The sequence below is a fragment of the Columba livia genome, chromosome W (genome assembly GCF_036013475.1).
Source record: "Columba livia isolate bColLiv1 breed racing homer chromosome W, bColLiv1.pat.W.v2, whole genome shotgun sequence".
Lineage (NCBI taxonomy): Eukaryota > Metazoa > Chordata > Aves > Columbiformes > Columbidae > Columba > Columba livia.
In genome coordinates this window covers 17,988,826-18,007,266 of record NC_088641.1, presented here as the reverse complement: position 1 = coordinate 18,007,266, position 18,441 = coordinate 17,988,826, and the positions used below count along the sequence as shown (strand labels likewise).

The following is an 18,441-nucleotide window of genomic DNA, read 5'->3' as shown; positions in this document are numbered from 1 at the left end:
ACTCCTTATCAGGAGCTGCTGTTCTTGCAGTTTGAACATCCTGGAACACGTGTAATTAGTGAAGTTTGTTTACCATATATCTTGAGACTGTCAGATAGAATGTCCCTTGGATGAACTTTGCTCATTATAATACTAAAAATAAGGTCCACAGGTCAAAAGACCCTTGCCTAGGTGAAGACCCTAACCCATGAGCATGTGTAGTACAAGAAAATTAATGTGTAACCATATGTAAATTACTAACCAATCCTGGAAAGGGGGTGGAAACATGGGGAGGTACTAATCAAAATCGAAAGTATACATTATGTAAGTACTGTGAAGGTGGTGTGCTAGCTTTGTGGTTTTACCACCTAGCATCTGACATTGTGCAATCTTGTAATGAAATGATATTTCAGCTCTGTGTGTATAATTGGCAGATTGCACACTGGGTAAAGAACCCCGATTTTGGGACAACAGGGAGATGCGCATATTGAATCCATCACTCTAGAGTTTTGGGATCTGATCCCCTGAGTTTGAATTAGCTGTGTAGTAATTGAATTCCTAATTGGTATCTGAGATCTGTGTTTTATAATGTTGTCAAAGTGCTGAATAATTTTGGATAAACCCCATTTCTAGTTGGTTCTCCAACTATTCTGGTTAGAATAAAGTCTGTTTGGAGTTTATTGCCTGTGTAAATTGAATTTCGGAGTGCCTCTGTGATATTTAAATTGGTGTAGTTGAGCAGAATATCAATATTTGAGAAATTAGAGGCACAGCTGTAAACCTTCCCCCCCTTGCACACAGTGGGTGGAAGAAAAATGGTTTGATCCTAGCATGGTTGTAACCACATGTGCCATCCTGTGTGCCTGTTTAAAACGGGCATGGGACCTGTATAAATATTATAAGCAACTGTGTAATAAATTTCGACTTAGTCTTGTAAGTAACAAAAGTTTTATTTCTAATCAAGCAATAAGCAAAGACAGCGCTGGGTGCGGCCTAGAGACCTCAGTCTCCCTTGCGGCACGCGCACACAGCTAATGCAGTTCTATGGTTCTTATAGTCCATCTCTGGTCCACAGCTTCCGGTTGTAACTTTTCACTCATGTTGAAGGCTCTCACGGTGTGCCTTGCATCATGTGAGGTTGACTGCTGCGTAGCCAGTTTCGATTGCCTTACTTTGGTTACTTCTGAGGTAAATACATCAAGCAGAACAAAGCAAGTAAGCATACTGTCCTGGTTTTGCTAAAAACAAGTTTCTCTTTTAGTGAATTTGCCTGTCAGCTAAAGCCTTCATATTAACTGCATTTTCCTGGAGAACCAGACACATGTTTTGGTAAACCTAGCAATGGAATGCAAACTTATTGATAAGCATGGGTGGACATCTCGCGAGAGGGGCAACGAGAAACAAGTGACCAAGAAACTGACCAACTGTGTATAACATCCCATTCACGTGAATACTTCATATAAAAAGTGGGAGATCACGAGGATCTCGTCCCTTTTTCCCTTTTTCCTTATGGCCGACATTAGGAGAGGACCTTGCTAGTCGTCCCTGCAAACTGAGGCCTAGTGAGAGACTGAATCCAGCTCCGATTGGCTGCAGAGTCTAATCCAGGACTTCAGGTGCCGGCTCTGCAGTTGCTGAGACTTTCAAGATTGGTTTTGTATATTTTGTATTATTTCCTCTATTCTTATTAGTAGCATTAGTAAAACATTGTTAATTTTTCCAACTCTCTTCTCTCTGTGCTTCTTTTCCTCCCGATCACCTGTCCTTAGTGGGAAGGGGGGAGAGGGAGGGGCAAAAGGGGGAAGTGGCGGGGGGGAGAGGAGGTTAACAACACATCTGCCAGGGTTTTATTGTCACCCCGCAATCTTAACCCTCGACACATACAAACACTTCTCAGACCTCAAACATCTCCAGGAGCTTTAATGAACAAACATTTCTCTGAACTACTTGTTACAATTCCCCCCCTCCTTTTTTTTTTTTTTTACTTATTTTGTTCGTTAAAGTGTTGCAGCTCTTGACCACTTAATGCTAATAATTCGGTGTTGTTTTGATCATGCAGTTTCTCATATTTTGCCTCAATCAACATCAAGTGAGCGGCTTCTAGTCTGCCTTTCACGATCGCTGTTACTTTATTTAAGATACAAGGTGCGAATGTTAATACTAGGATTAAAAGAATCAGTGGTCCTGCTATAGTGGATAGGAGGGTTGTAAGCCAGGGTGATTGTCTGAACCAGTTCTCATACCAGCTCTGCCGAGATTCATATTCTTTTTTTCGTTTTTCTATATTTTCTCATAGTTTATTCATTGTGTCTCTTACTAGTTCTGTGTGATCGGCATATACACAACACTCTTCCCTTAAAGCCGCACAAAGTCCTCCTTCCTTAAGAAATAGTAGGTCCAAACCTCGTCGGTTCTGTAAGACTACTTCAGAGAGAGATCTTACCGATTTTTCTAGCGCACTTATAGATTGCTCTGTCCTTAACAGGTCCTCATCAACGGCCGCTCTTAGTGCTTGCTTAGGAGGTTGGCAACCGCTGGGCCCCCAGGTTATATTCAAAAACTTATCTCGCACAACCGGTTTCCAGTCTGAAGCAATTGTCTCACAACCCCAATATGCACAATAATACTCATTAGGATAGTTGCAGTAACTCTTCCCTGGATTGGAAGAGGGACAAACATAATAACCTTTTTGATCTAAGCATGGTTGTATAGGTGCTAACTGACAAAGGGTTACAGAAAAACTAGGGCATCCTACTGTAATATTCTCTTTAATCACTCGGCTCTCTTCTACCTGAATTAGGGTCCATTTGTATGGTCTATGTGCTGACTCCCCATTACTGGCCATTAGTAATAGTATTAATACAGCATACCAGGTGCGGTTGCATTTGCCCAGGTTCGGCGTGCTTTGATTTCGCAATTTGTTGTGCTGCCTAGCACTGGGGTAGTTCTCCCAACATTGCTGCACAATTCGATTCGGGTTTTTGCCCCCACTTTGTGTTATTCCTCTGCCTTGCCCGTCGACTCGGTTGCTTCGAGCCACGGGGTAGACCATCTTCTTGGCAGCAAGAATATTCTTCAGGAGGCCCCGAATGTTTACGGCGACCGCACCGTCGCTTGTAGGTTTCCTAGTTGCAGCTTTTTACCAAGGGGGAATGGCACGCTATTTCCTTTACAGTGGTTCAGCAACACACTTGTAATTTCAGGGGAGTCGGCTCATTAGGGTGGGAACAAACTCGTTCCAGTATTTGTTCCCCTAACTAGGGCCTTTGACCTCAATTTCTTCTCGTAAGGCTTTAAGTTCTAATGCCAATCCAGTAATTTCTCGTTCAATCGAATAACACTGATCACAAGTCCCTCAAAGGGGAAGACCGTCTAGGTAATGCAACCACCAGTTTTTCCCAGCACACTGTGCATCTAAAACATATAAAAGGATAACAATTACAACTTATATTAATACATCTAATTCTATGATTTTTACAAATGGGACAACTTTATTGTTGTTTTGGTTTTTTTTTGTACTTGCACAGTATGATTCAACAAGCCCAAGTCCATTTATTGTTTCCGTAGTTTAACTTTCAGAGGGTCGTCCGTGGGCTCTGCAGTCCAGGCGTCAGTCTTGACTGGACCTTTAACTCGGCTGGCGTGTGTCCACCCCTTTTCGGCAGTTTGGATGGCTGTTTCTGTAGCGAGTAAAACAACAAAAGGTCCCTCCCATCGAGGGGTTAATGATGTTTCTTTCCATGTTTTTATGAGTACCTTATCTCCAGGTTCTAGGGTATGTATTTTTATGTCCAGAGGTGGACGCTGTACCACCAACCCTTTTTCCCAAAGGTATTTTCTTCGCTTTAATAACTGTATTAGATAACTCCTTATTTGGAAATCCTTTATTTCTGGGTGGTCCTGTGGTATTTTTAAATCATAAGGCATACCATATAACATCTCGAAAGGTGAGATCCCGAGGTCTGTACTCGGCTGCGTTCGTACGTTTAATAGTGCTAAGGGCAAGCACTTTACTCATGACATTTTGGTTTCTATCATTAGTTTTGTGAGTTGTTTCTTTATCTCTCCATTCATTCGTTCTACTCTTCCTGAACTTTGTGGATGCCATGAAGTATGATACTGCCAATTGGTACGTAGTGCTTGGAAGGTCTCTGTAATAATCTTTGATGCAAAGTGTGGGCCCTGGTCAGAATCAATGGCTTCAATTATTCCATATCGGGGAATTATTTCTTCTAACAGTATTTTTGCTACTGTACGTGCAGTAGCTCTAGCTGTTGGGAATGCCTCCACAAAGTGTGTAAGGTGGTCTACTAGCACCAACAAATAACGGTAGCGTCCGACCTTTGGCAACTCTGTAAAATCAATCTGTATTCTTGAGAATGGCCGGTATATGAGTTCCCTTCCGCCGGGAACTCGTTTCCTTATTTGCTGTTTATTTTTGCTCTTCAATTGTTTTCAAACAATCATGTGTTAATTGTTTGCTAGATTCCCCATATAAGAACTGTGCAGGGTTCTGCAAGGAAGTAATTTCTAGGGTGAATTTAGGGGATTCAATTAACATACTATCGTATTTTAACAACTTAGAATCTGTAATCCATTACCTAGAATCTGTTATCCATTTATCAGATTTTTGTTGCAAAACCCCTCGTATATTATGTGGTGTCAAAACATGCAATTCTCCTCCAAATGTTATGTTCTGTGCTTCTTCTACTAGTAATGCAGCTGATTACTATTGCTTGTAGGCATGTTGGCCAACCCCTGCTAACGGGGTCTAGCAATTTAGATAAATAAACTACCAGTTTTTTTATGTCCAGCCCATTCTTGTGCCAAGACCCCGTATGCAGTCCCTGCATCTATATTAGTGAACAAATAAAATGGTTTCCGTATCATCTGGCGAGCTCAACACAGGGGCACTTATCAGCTCTTTCTTTATGCCTGGACTGCGCTCATATCCCTGCAGAATTTGTTCTAAAGCTTGCCCGAACAAGTTAGGTGACTCCGTAAACCTGTGGGGAAGTACAGTCCAGCGTAATTGTTGTTTTCTATGAGTATCTGGGTCCTCCCACTCAAAGGCAAAATAATTTCATCCAATGGGCAAGTCCAAAAGGCGCCCTTTAAGTCTATTACACTATACCACTTATCATCCGGGCTTACATGACTCAGGAGGGTATACGGGTTAGTTACTACGGGAAATCGACTCACAGTCCTTTTGTATATCTCCCTCAGGTCATGTACCAGCCTCCATTTCCCATCCTTTTTTTTTTTTTTCTTACAGGTAAAATGGGGGTGTTAAAAGGAGACATGCAAGGTTCAAGCAAGCCTTTTTCTAACAATCTTTCTATTTCTGGTTTCAACCCACTTCGACCTTCTTCAGATATTGGATATTGTCTTACCCGAATGGGTATTTCTGGGCTAGAGATTTTAACTTTAAAGGGCATTATGTTCAGTTTCCCTACTGAATCCTCCGTATACCACACTTCAGGATTAATTTTATTCTCATCTTCCACTTTGAGGGAACATAATCTTATCCGAATTTCTTTCCCTATTACTTCTAAATTGATACCCAATTCGATTATTAAATCTCACCCCAAGAGATTATATTCAGCTTCTGGAACTAAAAGCAAATTTCCCACTCCTATTTTGGAGTCGGTTTCGATAATTACCCCCTTTACAACGGGAACACAAAATGGCTCCCCTTTTGCCCCAATTACTTGCATGGTGTCGGAGGATATTTTGCATCCCCTGGGCAAGGCTTGTATGGTAGATCGCTCTGCCCCGGAATCGACAAGAAATTCAATTTCTTGCTGCTGGGGGCCCACTTTCAATTTTATCAAGGGCTCTGCTCCTTTTTGGGTCCCCAGCAAAAAGAGCCCCTGACACCCCTATTCCACTTTAAACATTTTCTCATCTGCCATTTTCTTCCTACAGTTCCACTTAATGTGCCCTTTCTTTCCACAGTAAAAATTTTCTATCAGCTCACCCCGTTCCATTGTAGTCTCGCTATTAAGGGGTCTTATCTTAGGACTAGGCCCCTTATACTCTGCCCTTCGATCTTTGGATTTCTGAGCTGTACCTTCTCTGACTGCTGCAATCATCATTCGTACAGTCCTCCGCTCTTTTTCATCCTCTCTCCTGACATACACTTTCTGAGCTTCCCTTAGTAGTTCATCTAATCCACGATTTTGCCAATCCTCAAGTTTTTCCAGTTTCTTCCGAATATCCGTCCAGGATTTTGCTACAAATTGCGTTTTTAACAACGCTTCCCCTACAGGGGTGCTGGGATCTAATCCCAAGTATAGCTGTAAATTCTTTCTAAGCCGTTCTAGCCATTCTGTGGGTGTTTCATCTTTTTTCTGGTGTTCACTAAACACCTTTCCAATGTTCTGCCCCCTCGGTACAAATTCTCTAATACCCTGGACTAATATAGTCTGCAGATCTTGCATGTGACCCCTGTGTAATGGGTCATGGTTATTCCAGTCGGGCCTTTGCAGCAGCCATTTAGTGTCGGCTGCAGGACCCTGTTGATGCTGTTCATCCCAGATTCGCATACCGGCTCTACGGATCATTCCCCTCTCTTCTGCAATGAACAATATTCCTATTATCGATTGTAACTCGTCCCAAGTGTATACGTTGGGCCCTAAAAATTGGTCAACCCGCTCCGCTGCTCCCAGCGGGTCTTCTAAAAGACTCCCCATTTCCTTTTTAAAATCTCTAACGTCTCCAGAATTGAGGGGCACCGCCACATATCCCATTCCCGCCTGTGGTCCTCCCATTGCAATTTCTCACAACGGATATAAATGTCCCGTCACCTGATACTGCTGCTGTCTAGTTTTACTACGGGTGACGGGTCCTATGGGTTGACTAGGGTCCGCTTCCTCCAGGTTCGGTACTAGTGGTGGAGCATTTGGGCTAGGGGCCGGCACCGGGGGTAGTGGTGGAGGCACATAAGGTGGAGGAGTTACGGGAATCTCTTCCTCATGCCGCTTATTTCTTCGTTTATCGTGCTTCTCATCCCCCTTTTCTTTTAACGGATACAAGTTGATCCTAGTTTCTGACCCTATCCATAAGCGTGCATAATCACTCTCCTCTTGACTAAATGGTTCTTTTGAGTTAACATAAAAATTCAAGGCTTCGCAAATCCAATCCTCAAAGGACCCAAATACTGGCCAAAACAAATGGTCCTTACAAATTTCCTTACCACCCCAAACCTCCATGCAATAGTGTATCATTTTTATTTTACTCTTACCCCATCTAGAGGGGTAATCATCCCAATATTTAATCATTAATCCTAATGGACTGTCCTGGGAGTTTTGCTTGCTCCCCACCCATGGGACCAGAAGGCCTGCTTTTCTTCTGTCCCATCTTCCAGGGTACACTCACACGCGCTCCCCTCGTTCGTGACTCACTCCCTCGCGGGCTATGAGAACTGCACTACTGGAGGGTCCGCACTCGCTTTGCCCGCAATTGGACGTCTCAGTTGTCGTACCCCAGGAATCCCAGCCCCAACCCGAGTGGAAATCCGGCCTATACTCACGCGTCCTGCGTCTTCACTCGGGTCTTCGTGCACAAAGTTTAAGGGGCTGCCGGCGTTTACTTTGCTTATTGCAATTTAGAAGGTTCGTCGGTGAAGGATGGTGGCAAAATCCTCCAAGGGCCGCTAGAAAAAGAAGCGGGGCGCCTCCCTCAGAAAGGATCGCTGCCGAATATCCTTCATCCGAGTCACGGCACCAAATTGTAATAAATTTTGACTTAGTCTTGTAAGTAACAAAAGTTTTATTTCTAATCAAGCAATAAGCAAAGACAGCGCTGGGTGCGGCCTAGAGACCTCAGTCTCCCTTGCGGCACGCGCACACAGCTAATTCAGTTCTCTGGTTCTTATAGTCCATCTCTGGTCCATAGCTTCCGGGTGTAACTTTTCACTCATGTTGAAGGCTCTCACGGTGTGCCTTGCATCATGTGAGGTTGACTGCTGCGTAGCCAGTTTCGATCGCCTTACTTTGGTTACTTATGAGGTAAATACATCAAGCAGAACAAAGCAAGTAAGAACTCAAATCAACATCTCCTCGTTAGGTAAATACATCAAGCAGGACAAAGCAAGTAAGCATACAAACACTTCTCAGAACTCAAACATCTCCAGGAGCTTTAATGAACAAACATTTCTCGGAACTACTTGTTACAACTGGAACAGGATAATTCTAAGAGACAGTTGAAGATAAATGGTGTAAAGGTAGAATTGAAAAGAAAAAGAGAGCAGACACGTATTGGAACAAAAGGAGATCACACTGGCACAAGTGTTCTGGCACAAGTTGGGGAGCCCCGCTCCCCCATGGCCTGAAGTCAAAACTTGATGGCAGGTATGGATTCCAAGGAGGATTGGGATGGAGAAGTTTGGGGAGACTCGGATGAAAGCAGTTCTAAGGAAATTGTGGAATTGGAGGGAAAAGACATGATCTCTTATTAAAACAGAGAGGCACACAGGTCCACAAGGTAGGGAAACCCTAAGCTGTTGTCTGTGCAGCCCCAGGGATGGTCCTGAGCCTAGTGAATTGCAATGGAGACCGACACACTGTTAAGTGTGAGACAGGAGGGTGCAGGGGACCTGCACTGGATGGCCTCCACCATCCTGGAAACCTAAACCATTCCATGGCTGGTTGGACTGGACCTCCCCCCCCTTCCCAGAACCTGAACCCCTTCCCAAGTTGAATTTACCATCCAGGAGGGAATGAATTACTAGAGGAGAAAACTGGTTCAGCAACTGCGCCCCCTCCACCTTTAGGAGGGTAAACTTGACCCTTTTGAGCCTCTGCAGGGAGAATGAAACAAGTTAAAAAACTAAGTCACAGGTTGGGACGTAGGCCACCCACTCTGTGTGGTAAGTTCTTGTCAATGGTCCACTGACAAAGGCTTTTTTTCTTTTATTAATACAGGAGTTGCAGGGTGGAAGTTACCCGCATTAGGACTTTGCAACTCCGTCCTGTGCTGTTGCAGCCTGAGGTAGCAACTTGCATTAGGATCTGGCAGTCTGCTTCCATGCTGCTACAGAATGAAGAAGCTTCTAGTTTTAGGACTTCATAGCTCGCTCCCGTGCCACTGCAACTCAAGGAAGGTGCTCACATTAGGACCTTGCAGTTTGCTCCTTCGTGCTGCAGCCTAAAGAGGGTGTTTACATTAGGACCTTGCAGCTTGCTCCCGTGTTGCTTCTATCCAAAACAACCTGTACTCCACAATACCCCCTGCTGAGTGCAGCAAAACAGGGCATTATGGAGGTTGTTAACGATCTTGAAAAAGACATAATCAGCTGCACTCATTCTCCCTATAATTCTCTGGTTTGGCCAGTTTGCAAGTCCAATGGGTGGTGGCACTTAACCTATCAGTTGTTGAAAACTGAATGGTAACACCCCACCCCTAATGGCTGCCATCCCAAACATAACTTCAGTGGTGACACAAGCATGGCAGGAAATGGGACTGAACCTTGCAGCATGTGGAGGCCCTTAAGGTTCTTAAAGATTAACTTAAAATCTGTCAGAAGCTGGGACTGCTGCACCCACAAGATCTGTTAAAGGTGGAATGAGGGTTCACAGTGTGTGCTTCCTATTGTGGCAAATTCCAAAAGGGACCACAAGGGCCAGCCAGACCCTTTGTTATACCAAACAGTGTGAGTGTTGTGTGAGTGGTTCAGTGTTTTATCCACCTCTGAGAATATTCAAAGTGATAATGGAACATGCTTTATGGCCACAGTGGTTCAGGATGGAGTTTGAGGGGAAGGTATTAAGTGGGCGTTCCATACACCATATTACCTTGTCCTGGTTTTGTTAAAAAAACAAATTTCTCTTTTAGTGAATTTGCCTGTCAGCTAAAGCCTTCATATTAGCTGCATTTTCCTGGAGAACCAGATACATGTTTTGGTAAACATAGCAATGGAATGCGAGGTTATTGATAAGCATGGATTAACATCTCGCAAGAGGGGCAAGGAGAAACAGGTGACTAAAAAACTGACCAACAGAATATAACATTCCATTCACATGAATACTTCATATAAAAGTGAGAGATCACGAGTACCTCGTCCCTTTTTTCCCTTTTCCTTATGGCCGACATTAGGAGAGGACCTTGTGAGTCGTCCCTGCGAACTGAGGCCTAGAGAGAGACTGAATCCAGCTCCGGTTGGCTGCAGAGTCCAATCCAGGACATCAGGCGCTGGCTCTGCAGTTGCTGAGACTTTCAAGATTGGTTTTGTATATTTTGTATTATTTTCTCTATTCTTATTAGTAGCATTAGTAAAACATTGTTAATTTTTCCAACTCTCTTCTCTCTGTCCTTCTTTTCCTCCCAATCGCCTGTCCTTGGCGGGGGGGTGGGGGCAAAGGGGGGAGAGGAGGTTAACAATACATCTGCCAGGGTTTTGTTGTCACCCCACAATCAAAACCTGGACAGATAATTGGCGCGCAATGTGGGGCGAGAGAAAGGGGTAAATTTGGAGATTTTTTTGGTTTGCTGCTGCTCTGATGTACCTCTCAATTTTCTTGGCACAGTGCCAACTCATAGAGTTGTGATACTCATGCCAATGGGATTGTGGAATGGAATAATGGTCTGATTAAAAAGCATACTCCTACATTTATACAGTCCTAAAATTACATTTGGCCCTTTGAAGGCAACCGCAAGGTTGATGTGGCACCTGGTAAAAATGAGTTTGACACCCGTGGTCTAGAATTTGTGGTTAATGTTGTCTTTGCTGAATGAGGAGATGAGTTCTTTCACCTTGCAGGTGGAACATTTCTATATTCTCAGGTACAAGACATCTCACCACTGCATCATGATGGTTCAGGGTCTTGGGTGATCCACTTTACTATTTCCCTACAGGAGTTTAGACAAACTGCTTTATTTTGCACAGTGGCTATCTTTTTGTTGTAAGAGTAATCACTCAGAGATACTTTTCATTGTCTCTCTACTAAGAATTTCATTTTACTTGAGTTGTTTTTTTAGCTTGCTATAGAGGCAAGAGGCAGCAGAAAAGTCTTGTGTTGGGAAAGATATTTACAGATTGATAGGTGTTTGCTAATCCTGTCAAAATTATCTGTTGAATGCAGAAAAAAAATTGCTTCTGTTTATCATAGCTTCCCATGGATATATTTAAATAAAGCTTGAAACCTGAGGCTTAGTTAATTTTCAAGTGAGGAGAGGTACCCAGATGAATGAGTACTGTGTTCAGCAGATGTCTGTTGGATGAACCATGTAGGTATCCCTGGAATCTGCTTTGTCTTCAGAAGGTAGGATTCTGGGTGGTGGATGAAAGTGATGTAGTTATGATATTAATAGTTTTAAATCACTGCATGCAAAAATCAATGCAGATAGCAAAGCCTTCTAGTAGAAGAGATACCTTTTGTGGCTTATCTGTGATCCAATGTTGCGTTTAAGAAAAATATTCTTAGCAAATCTGTTGCGGCTACTTACAATAGCACTTGCAAATTTAAGAGGGTTAAATGTCTAGGAAATGTTTTATATTTTCAGGTTCTTCTGTTTATAGAAAAAATGAAACTTGCCCACTCTCAAAGGCAGAGAGACCCTGCAGAAGGATCTAGGCAAATTGGAGAAGTGGGCGATCACCAACTGAATGAAGTTCAACAAGGGCAAGTGCCAGATTTTGCACCTGGGATACGGCAACCTTGACTGTACATACAGCCTGGGGAATGAGATGCTGGAAAGCAGCTCTGCGGAGAGGGATCTTGGGGTTCTGGTCAACGGCAAGTTGAACATGGGCCAACTGCATCCTGGCGTGCATCAAGCACAACATTACTAGCCGGTCGAGGGAGGTGATTGTCCTGCTCTGCACTGGTGTGGCCTCACCTGAAGTACTGTGTACGGTTCTGGGCACCACAATATAAGAAGGTTATAAAGCTACTAGAGAGTGTCCAGAAGAGGGCCACAAAGTTGGTGAAGGGATGAGGAGTGGCTAAAATCACTTGGTCTGTTAAGCTTGGAGGGGACTGATGGGAGACCTCATTGTAACCTACAGTTTCCTTGCAAGGGGAGGAGGAAGGATAGGTGCTGATCTCTGGTGACCAATAATAGAACCTGAGGGAATGGCAGGAAGACGTGCCAGGGGAGGTTTAGATTGGACATTAGGAAAAGGTTCTTCACCCAGATGGTGGTGGAGCACTGAAACAGGTTCCCCAGGGAGGTAGTCACAGCTTCAAGCCTGACAGTATTCAAGAAGAGACTGGACAACGCCCTCAGACACACGGTGTGAACTGTGGGGATGTCATATGCAGGGACAGGAGTTTGACTTGATGATCCTTGTGGGTCCCTTCCAACTCAGGACATTCTATGATTCTAGTAAATAAACTGAGGAATGCACGAGATTACATGTTTACATTGCTTTTCATAGTCACTGCTGGATTTTATTTTGTGCATTTCATATAATTTTTGCCCCTTTGTGTAATAAAGTCCTGATGTTTACTGCACAGATTGTGGAGCTTATATAGGGTCAGACTGCTCCAAGGACAGATAAATAGTTACTTTTCAAATGAACTGATCAGATACTCTCAGCCCTAATTCAGAGTAATTGCTGAAATGAGCTTCTTGGGAGAAGGCTACCAGTGATGTCTTCAGTAAGAGCATTGTTGTAGTAAGAGCTGTGGGAGAGCACGTCTGAGTTGGGTTACCAAGTGAGCCAAAAGCTTGGAGTGACATGTACGAAGAAAGAAAATGGTCTCCCTAATTAGAAAGGATGGCAGTGTTTTGGGATGCAAAATGTTTTGTTTGCAATAGTGCAAAAATGTAGTCATGTTGCAAGACTTATAAGGGTTAGGTTTAAGGTTTGTTCCTACATATCTGGTTCATCTTCTAATGATAGGATTGTGGGAGGAATTGGAGTAGGGCAGAAGAAATAATGTGTCATCTGGTTTTCAACCTCCCCAATGATAATGGGCATATATGGAATGCTTACATCTTGGCTGTTGTATTTCTTGGCTATAGTTGAAATGGTCTGATTAATGTATTTATGGAGCAATTGGGAACTCTGACTAAATACTTCCTTGTTCCTTGCAGTTGGCAAACATGAGTTAACTGGGCATAAAGTTGCAGTGAAGATCCTGAATCGACAGAAGATTCGCAGCCTCGATGTTGTAGGAAAAATCCGCAGGGAGATACAGAACCTCAAACTCTTCAGACATCCTCATATAATTAAGCTGTAAGTTTTGCTTGCTATAATCACATCTGTTTAAGCAGTAATCTGTTGGTCTCACTGATCTGAAACCTGTTTAAAGTGCAATACTATTAGCAGTGTATTGTTAGGAAAGTAACCAGTTTCCAAGTATGCAACCATTTTCAGTGTACTCCATAAAGCATTTTCACAAAACTGATCATCTCTGCAGGGCAGAGAGCTTCCCTTAGATCTTTACTTACAAATTCTTTGGGCAGGTATATCAAAGGTAGTTGCATGATGGATACTTATAGTAACATCCATTTTTTTTTTTTTTTTTTTTTTTCTGGTTATATTTGATCTTTGTTTCTGCTTAGAAACTAAGTTAAGAACAAGACCGTAAAGAGCATTTCCATAGTAAGAATAGTGTTTTCTTTACTCAAAATAGTTTTGAGGGATGTGTTGATTAGTGACCTATGTTTTCCCCATGTAGATATTGCTCTGCAGGTCTGTTAAGTGTCATCTGATATTTCAGAGTTCTTCCATATATTAGGTTGGTGCAAAAGTAATTGCAGTTTTTGCATTGTTGAAATTTGCCATTTGATATTGGAATGCATTCTTAAATGTGGTTCTGCTATACATCATTTTAATGCGCTTTTCTCTCTTTATTTCTTTTTGCTACTGACTTATTACTTGCTGTTTATATTTATTTTAGACTATGGAAATAATGTTAGACAAAAAGCAAATCCGAGTGATTCTCTTATTCGAGTTCAAAATGGGTTGTAAAGCGGCAAACTTGCAATATCAGCAACATATTGGGCCCAAGAACTGATAATGAACGTACAGTGCAATGATGGTTCAGGATGCTTCACAAAGGAGATGAGTCTTGAAGATAAGGAGCATAGTGGCCGGCCATCGGAAGTTGACAACAACCAATTGAGAGCAATCATCGAAGCTGATCCTCTTAAAATTACATGAGAAGATGCCAAAGAACTCAACATCAACAACTCTACAGACATTCGGCATTTGAGGCAAATTGGAAAGGTGAAAAAGCTTGATAAGTGGATGCCTCATGAGCTGACTGAAAATCTGAAAAATCGTCATTTTGAAGTGTTGTCTTATTCTACGCAACAACAGCAAACCATTTCTCCATCAGATTGTGATGTGCAATGAAAAGTGGATTTTATAGGACAACCAGCAACAACCAACTCAGTGGTTGGACAAGAAGAACCTCCAAAGCACTTCCCAAAGCCAAACTTGCACCCGAAGGTCACCGTCACTGGTAGTCTGCTGCCGGTCTGATCCACTACAGCTTTCAGAATCCCAGCAGACCATTCCATCTGAGAAGGATGCTCAGCAAATCGATGAGATGCACTGCAAACTGCAACGCCTGCAGCAGGCATTGGTCAACAGAAAGGGCCCAGTTCTACTCCACAACAACGCCCGACTGCACGTCACATAACCAATGCTTTAAAAGTTGAATTAATTGGGCTACGAAGTTTTGCCTCATCCGCCATATTCACCTGATCTCTCGCCAATTGACTACCCCTTCTTCAAGCATCTCGACAACTTTTTGCAGGGAAAATGCTTCCACAACCAGCAGGATGCAGAAGATGCTTTCCAAGAGTTCGTAAAATCCTAGAGCACGTATTTTACTCTACAGAAATAAACAAACTTATTTCTCATTGGCAAAATTATGTTGATTGTAATGGTTCCTATTTTGATTAATAAAGGTGTGTTTGAGCCTAGTTATAATGATTTAAAATTCACAGTCCAAAACTGCTATTGCTTGTGTACCAACCTAATAGCTTCTACCACTTGTCAAAATAAATGCGATATTTACAGTGTGCCTGTTTACATCTGTTTGATCAATAGTTCATCAGCAGAGTATAGTTAAATATGTTCCAGAGTAGACCCTTTATTTCTGATCTGAGGAAATAAATTAGAACTGCTGTTGACTTTTTAACTTCTGTTTCCTATTAAGTGAACCTGCACATCTAACAGGGCCTATCTAGAATGTGGGTGACTTTCACTATAAATCATGGTGTTGAATTTTAGTTTTTTTCTTGGCAGAGTCTTTTCTTAAGACCATGCTGCAACTGATAGGTGCTATCCCTATACCCTCCTTTCACTTGGCAAGAGCACTTATACTGGAGCTAGATCAGATTGTGTCACATCACAGAATTATAGAGTAGTGGGGTTGGAAGGGACCTTCAAAGCTCATGTAGTCCAACCCCCCTGCAATGAGCAGGGATGTCTTCAAATCGATCAGGTTGCTCAGAGCCCCATCCAACCTGAGCTTGAATGTTTCCAGGGATGGGGCATCTACCACATCTCTGGGCAACCTGTTCTAGTATTTTACCACCATCATTGTAAAAAATTTCCTCGTGTCTAGTCTGAATCTCCTTTCTTTTAGTTTAAAATCACTATACCTTGTTCTGTCATAACAGTCCTTACTAAAGAGTCTGTCTCCATCTTTCTTATAGGCCCCTTTTAAATAATGAAAGCCTGCAATAAGGTCTTCTCAGAGCCTTCTCCAGGCTGAACAACACCATTTCAGCCTTTACTCATAGCAGAGGTGTTCCATCTGATCATTTTTGTGGCCCTTCTCTCGACCCTCTCCAGCAGGTCCATGTCTTTCCTGTACTCAGGACTCCAGGTGGGGTCTCAACAGAGCAGAGTAGAGGAGCTGAAGCACCTCCCTTGACCTGCTGGCCACACTTCTTGTTATGAAATCCAGGATGTGGTTGGCCTTCTGGGCTGTGAGCACACATTGCTGGCTCATGTCCAGCATTTCATCTACCAGTATCCCCAAGTCCTTCTCAGCAGGGCTGCTCTTAATCCCTTCATTCCCCAGCCTGTATTGACACTAGGGGTTGACCCAACCCAGGTGCAGGACGTTGCACTTGGCCTTGTTGAACCTCATGAGGTTTGCATGGGCCCACTTCTTGAGTTTGTCCAGGTCCCTCTATATGGTATCCCATTCCTTGAGTGTGTCAACTGTATCACTCAGCTTGGTGTCATCTGCAAATTTGCTGAGGGTGTGCTCAGTCCCACTGTCTATGTTATTGATGAAGATATTAAACAGTACTGGTCCCAATATGGATGCCAGAGAGACACCACTCATCACTGATCTCTATCTGGACTTTGAGCCGTTGACCACTAACCTCTGGATGTGACAATACAACCAGTTCCTAATCCACTGAACAGTCCACCCATCAAATCCATATTTCTCAAATTTAAAGAGAAGGATATTGTGGGGAATCATGTCAGAGGCCTTACAGAAGTCACGATGACATCCATAGCTCTTCCTTTGTCCACTGATGTAGTCAATCCATTGTAGAAAGTCACGAGGTTGGTCAGACAGGACTTGCCCTTGGTGAAGCCATGCTGGCTGTCTCAAATCACCTCCCTGTCCTCCATGTGCTTTAGCATATCTTGTTGGAGGATCTGTTCCATCATCTTCCCATGCACGGATGTGAGGCTGACAGGTGAATAGTTCCCAGGGTTCTCCTTTCTATCCTTTTTAAAAATGGGTGAGATGTTTCCCTTTTTCCAGTCACCATGGACTTCACCTGACTGCCGTGACTTCTCAAATATCATGGAGACCACCTTGGCAACTGCATCAGCCAATTCCCTCAGGACTCCGGGATGCATCTCATCAGGTCCCATAGATTTATGTATGTTCAGGTTCCTCAGGTGGTCACAAACCCGATCTTCTCTTGCAGTGGGAAGGAATTTGTTCCCCCAGTCACTGTCTTGTAGTTCATCCACTCAAGAGATGTGAGAAGAGAACTTGCTAGAGAAGAGTGAGGCAAAAAAGTTGTTGAGTACCTCAGCCTTCTCCTCATCCGTTGTTATCAGTTTACCAGTTGTGTTCATTAGTGGGGGTACACTTTCTTTGATCTTCCTTTTTTGGTTGACATACCTGTAGAAGCCCTTGTTATTCTTTGCATCCCTTGCCAAGTTCAGCTCCAGCTGTGCCTTGGCCTTCCTGACCCTATCCCTACACAACTGGGCGGCATCCCTATACTCTTCCCAAGTTACCTGTGCCTGCTTGCACTGCCTGTGCATTTCCTTCTTGCCCTTTAGTTTGATCAGCAGATCTTGACTTAGCCATGCTGTCCTCTTGCCTTCCTTACCCGATTTCTTACACCTGGTGATCAAGAGTTCTTGTGCTCTATGGAAAGTGTCCTTAAAAATCTGCCAGCTGTGTTCCGCTCCCTTGTTGCTGAGTGCAGCTTCCCAGGGGTTCCTGTTGTCTAACTCCTTGAAGATCTGGAAGTTGGCTTTTCTGAAATCCAGGATCCTGACTTTACTCTTTGCCTGTCCCACATGACCCAGGACTGTGAGCTCCAACAATGCATGATCACTGCAGCTCAGGCTGCCTCCAATGTTTCCTTCCCTGATTAGCTCACTTGCGTTGGTGACCATCAGGTCCAGTATCGCATACCCCCTGGTAAGGCTGTCTGTCACCTGTCTGAGGAAGTTATCTGCAATGCACTCCAGGAATCTCCTGGACTGCCTACAACTCACCATGCTACTTTTCCAGCAGATGTTGGGGTGGTTGAAGTCTCTCAGCAGGACAAGAGCTTGTGAGCGCAATACCTCCTGTAGCTGGAGTAAGGAGGCTTCATCGATAGTTTCCTTCTGATTGGGTGGCCTGTAGTAGGCACTGATCATAAGGTTTCCTTTGTTGCCTCTATTTCTGATTCTTATCCATAATCTTTCAAGCTGCTCCTGGCTGTTCTTCAGAGACGGCTCTTCACACTCTGTCCCTCTGGATGTAGAAGGCAACTCCTCCACCCTTCCTTTCTCACCTGTGCCTCCTGAACAGCCTGTAACCATCGATAGCCACAGTCCAGTCATGGGATCTGTCCCACCAAGTTAAATGGCTTAATAGAAATAATTTGGAATTGGAATAGTTATCTGAAAGTACAAAGACTGATCTTCCTATTGGGAAATATAAATTCCCTGCTAGTCTTGGCAATGATGGCATCACATAGTGAAAGTAGAGGAAATAGTTTCTGAAAAATATTATTCTAGTAGTTGTAAATTGGCTGATAATTTTTTTAACATATCCTTTTATTTGACTCTTTGCACAACTTTGGTTTTAACTAAATATAACTAGCTTCTTTTACTGTGTGCATAGACAAACAGATACCTTCTCTTATCAGGTACCAGGTCATCAGTACACCAACTGACATTTTCATGGTGATGGAACATGTTTCAGGAGGAGAACTGTTTGATTATATCTGTAAAAATGGAAGGGTAAGAACTCTGTAAATCAATGACTTGCATTCTGTTATTGCTTTTGCATCATT

At 43.2% G+C, this 18,441-nt stretch overlaps 1 protein-coding gene across 22 annotated transcripts in view; it reads left to right on the top strand.

Moving 5' to 3' along the window:
* Window positions 1-18,441, top strand: part of LOC135577160 (5'-AMP-activated protein kinase catalytic subunit alpha-1-like) — a 63,799-nt gene that overhangs the window by 9,291 nt on the left and 36,067 nt on the right. For 6 of the 22 annotated variants that reach the window (XR_010468741.1, XR_010468740.1, XM_065044974.1 and 3 more), the window contains exons 2-4: window positions 10,078-10,206; window positions 13,024-13,165; window positions 18,295-18,388. Coding sequence is in view for 19 of the 22 variants with exons in the window: in XM_065044974.1 (XP_064901046.1) it covers window positions 10,078-10,206; window positions 13,024-13,165; window positions 18,295-18,388 (365 nt within the window). In the remaining 3 variants the exon portion in view is untranslated. Of the gene's footprint in view, window positions 1-10,077; window positions 10,212-10,284; window positions 11,833-13,023; window positions 13,166-13,832; window positions 14,851-18,294; window positions 18,389-18,441 lie in introns of those variants that run through there. The other 16 variants (XM_065044975.1, XM_065044978.1, XM_065044979.1 and 13 more) reach the window with 14 other exon arrangements.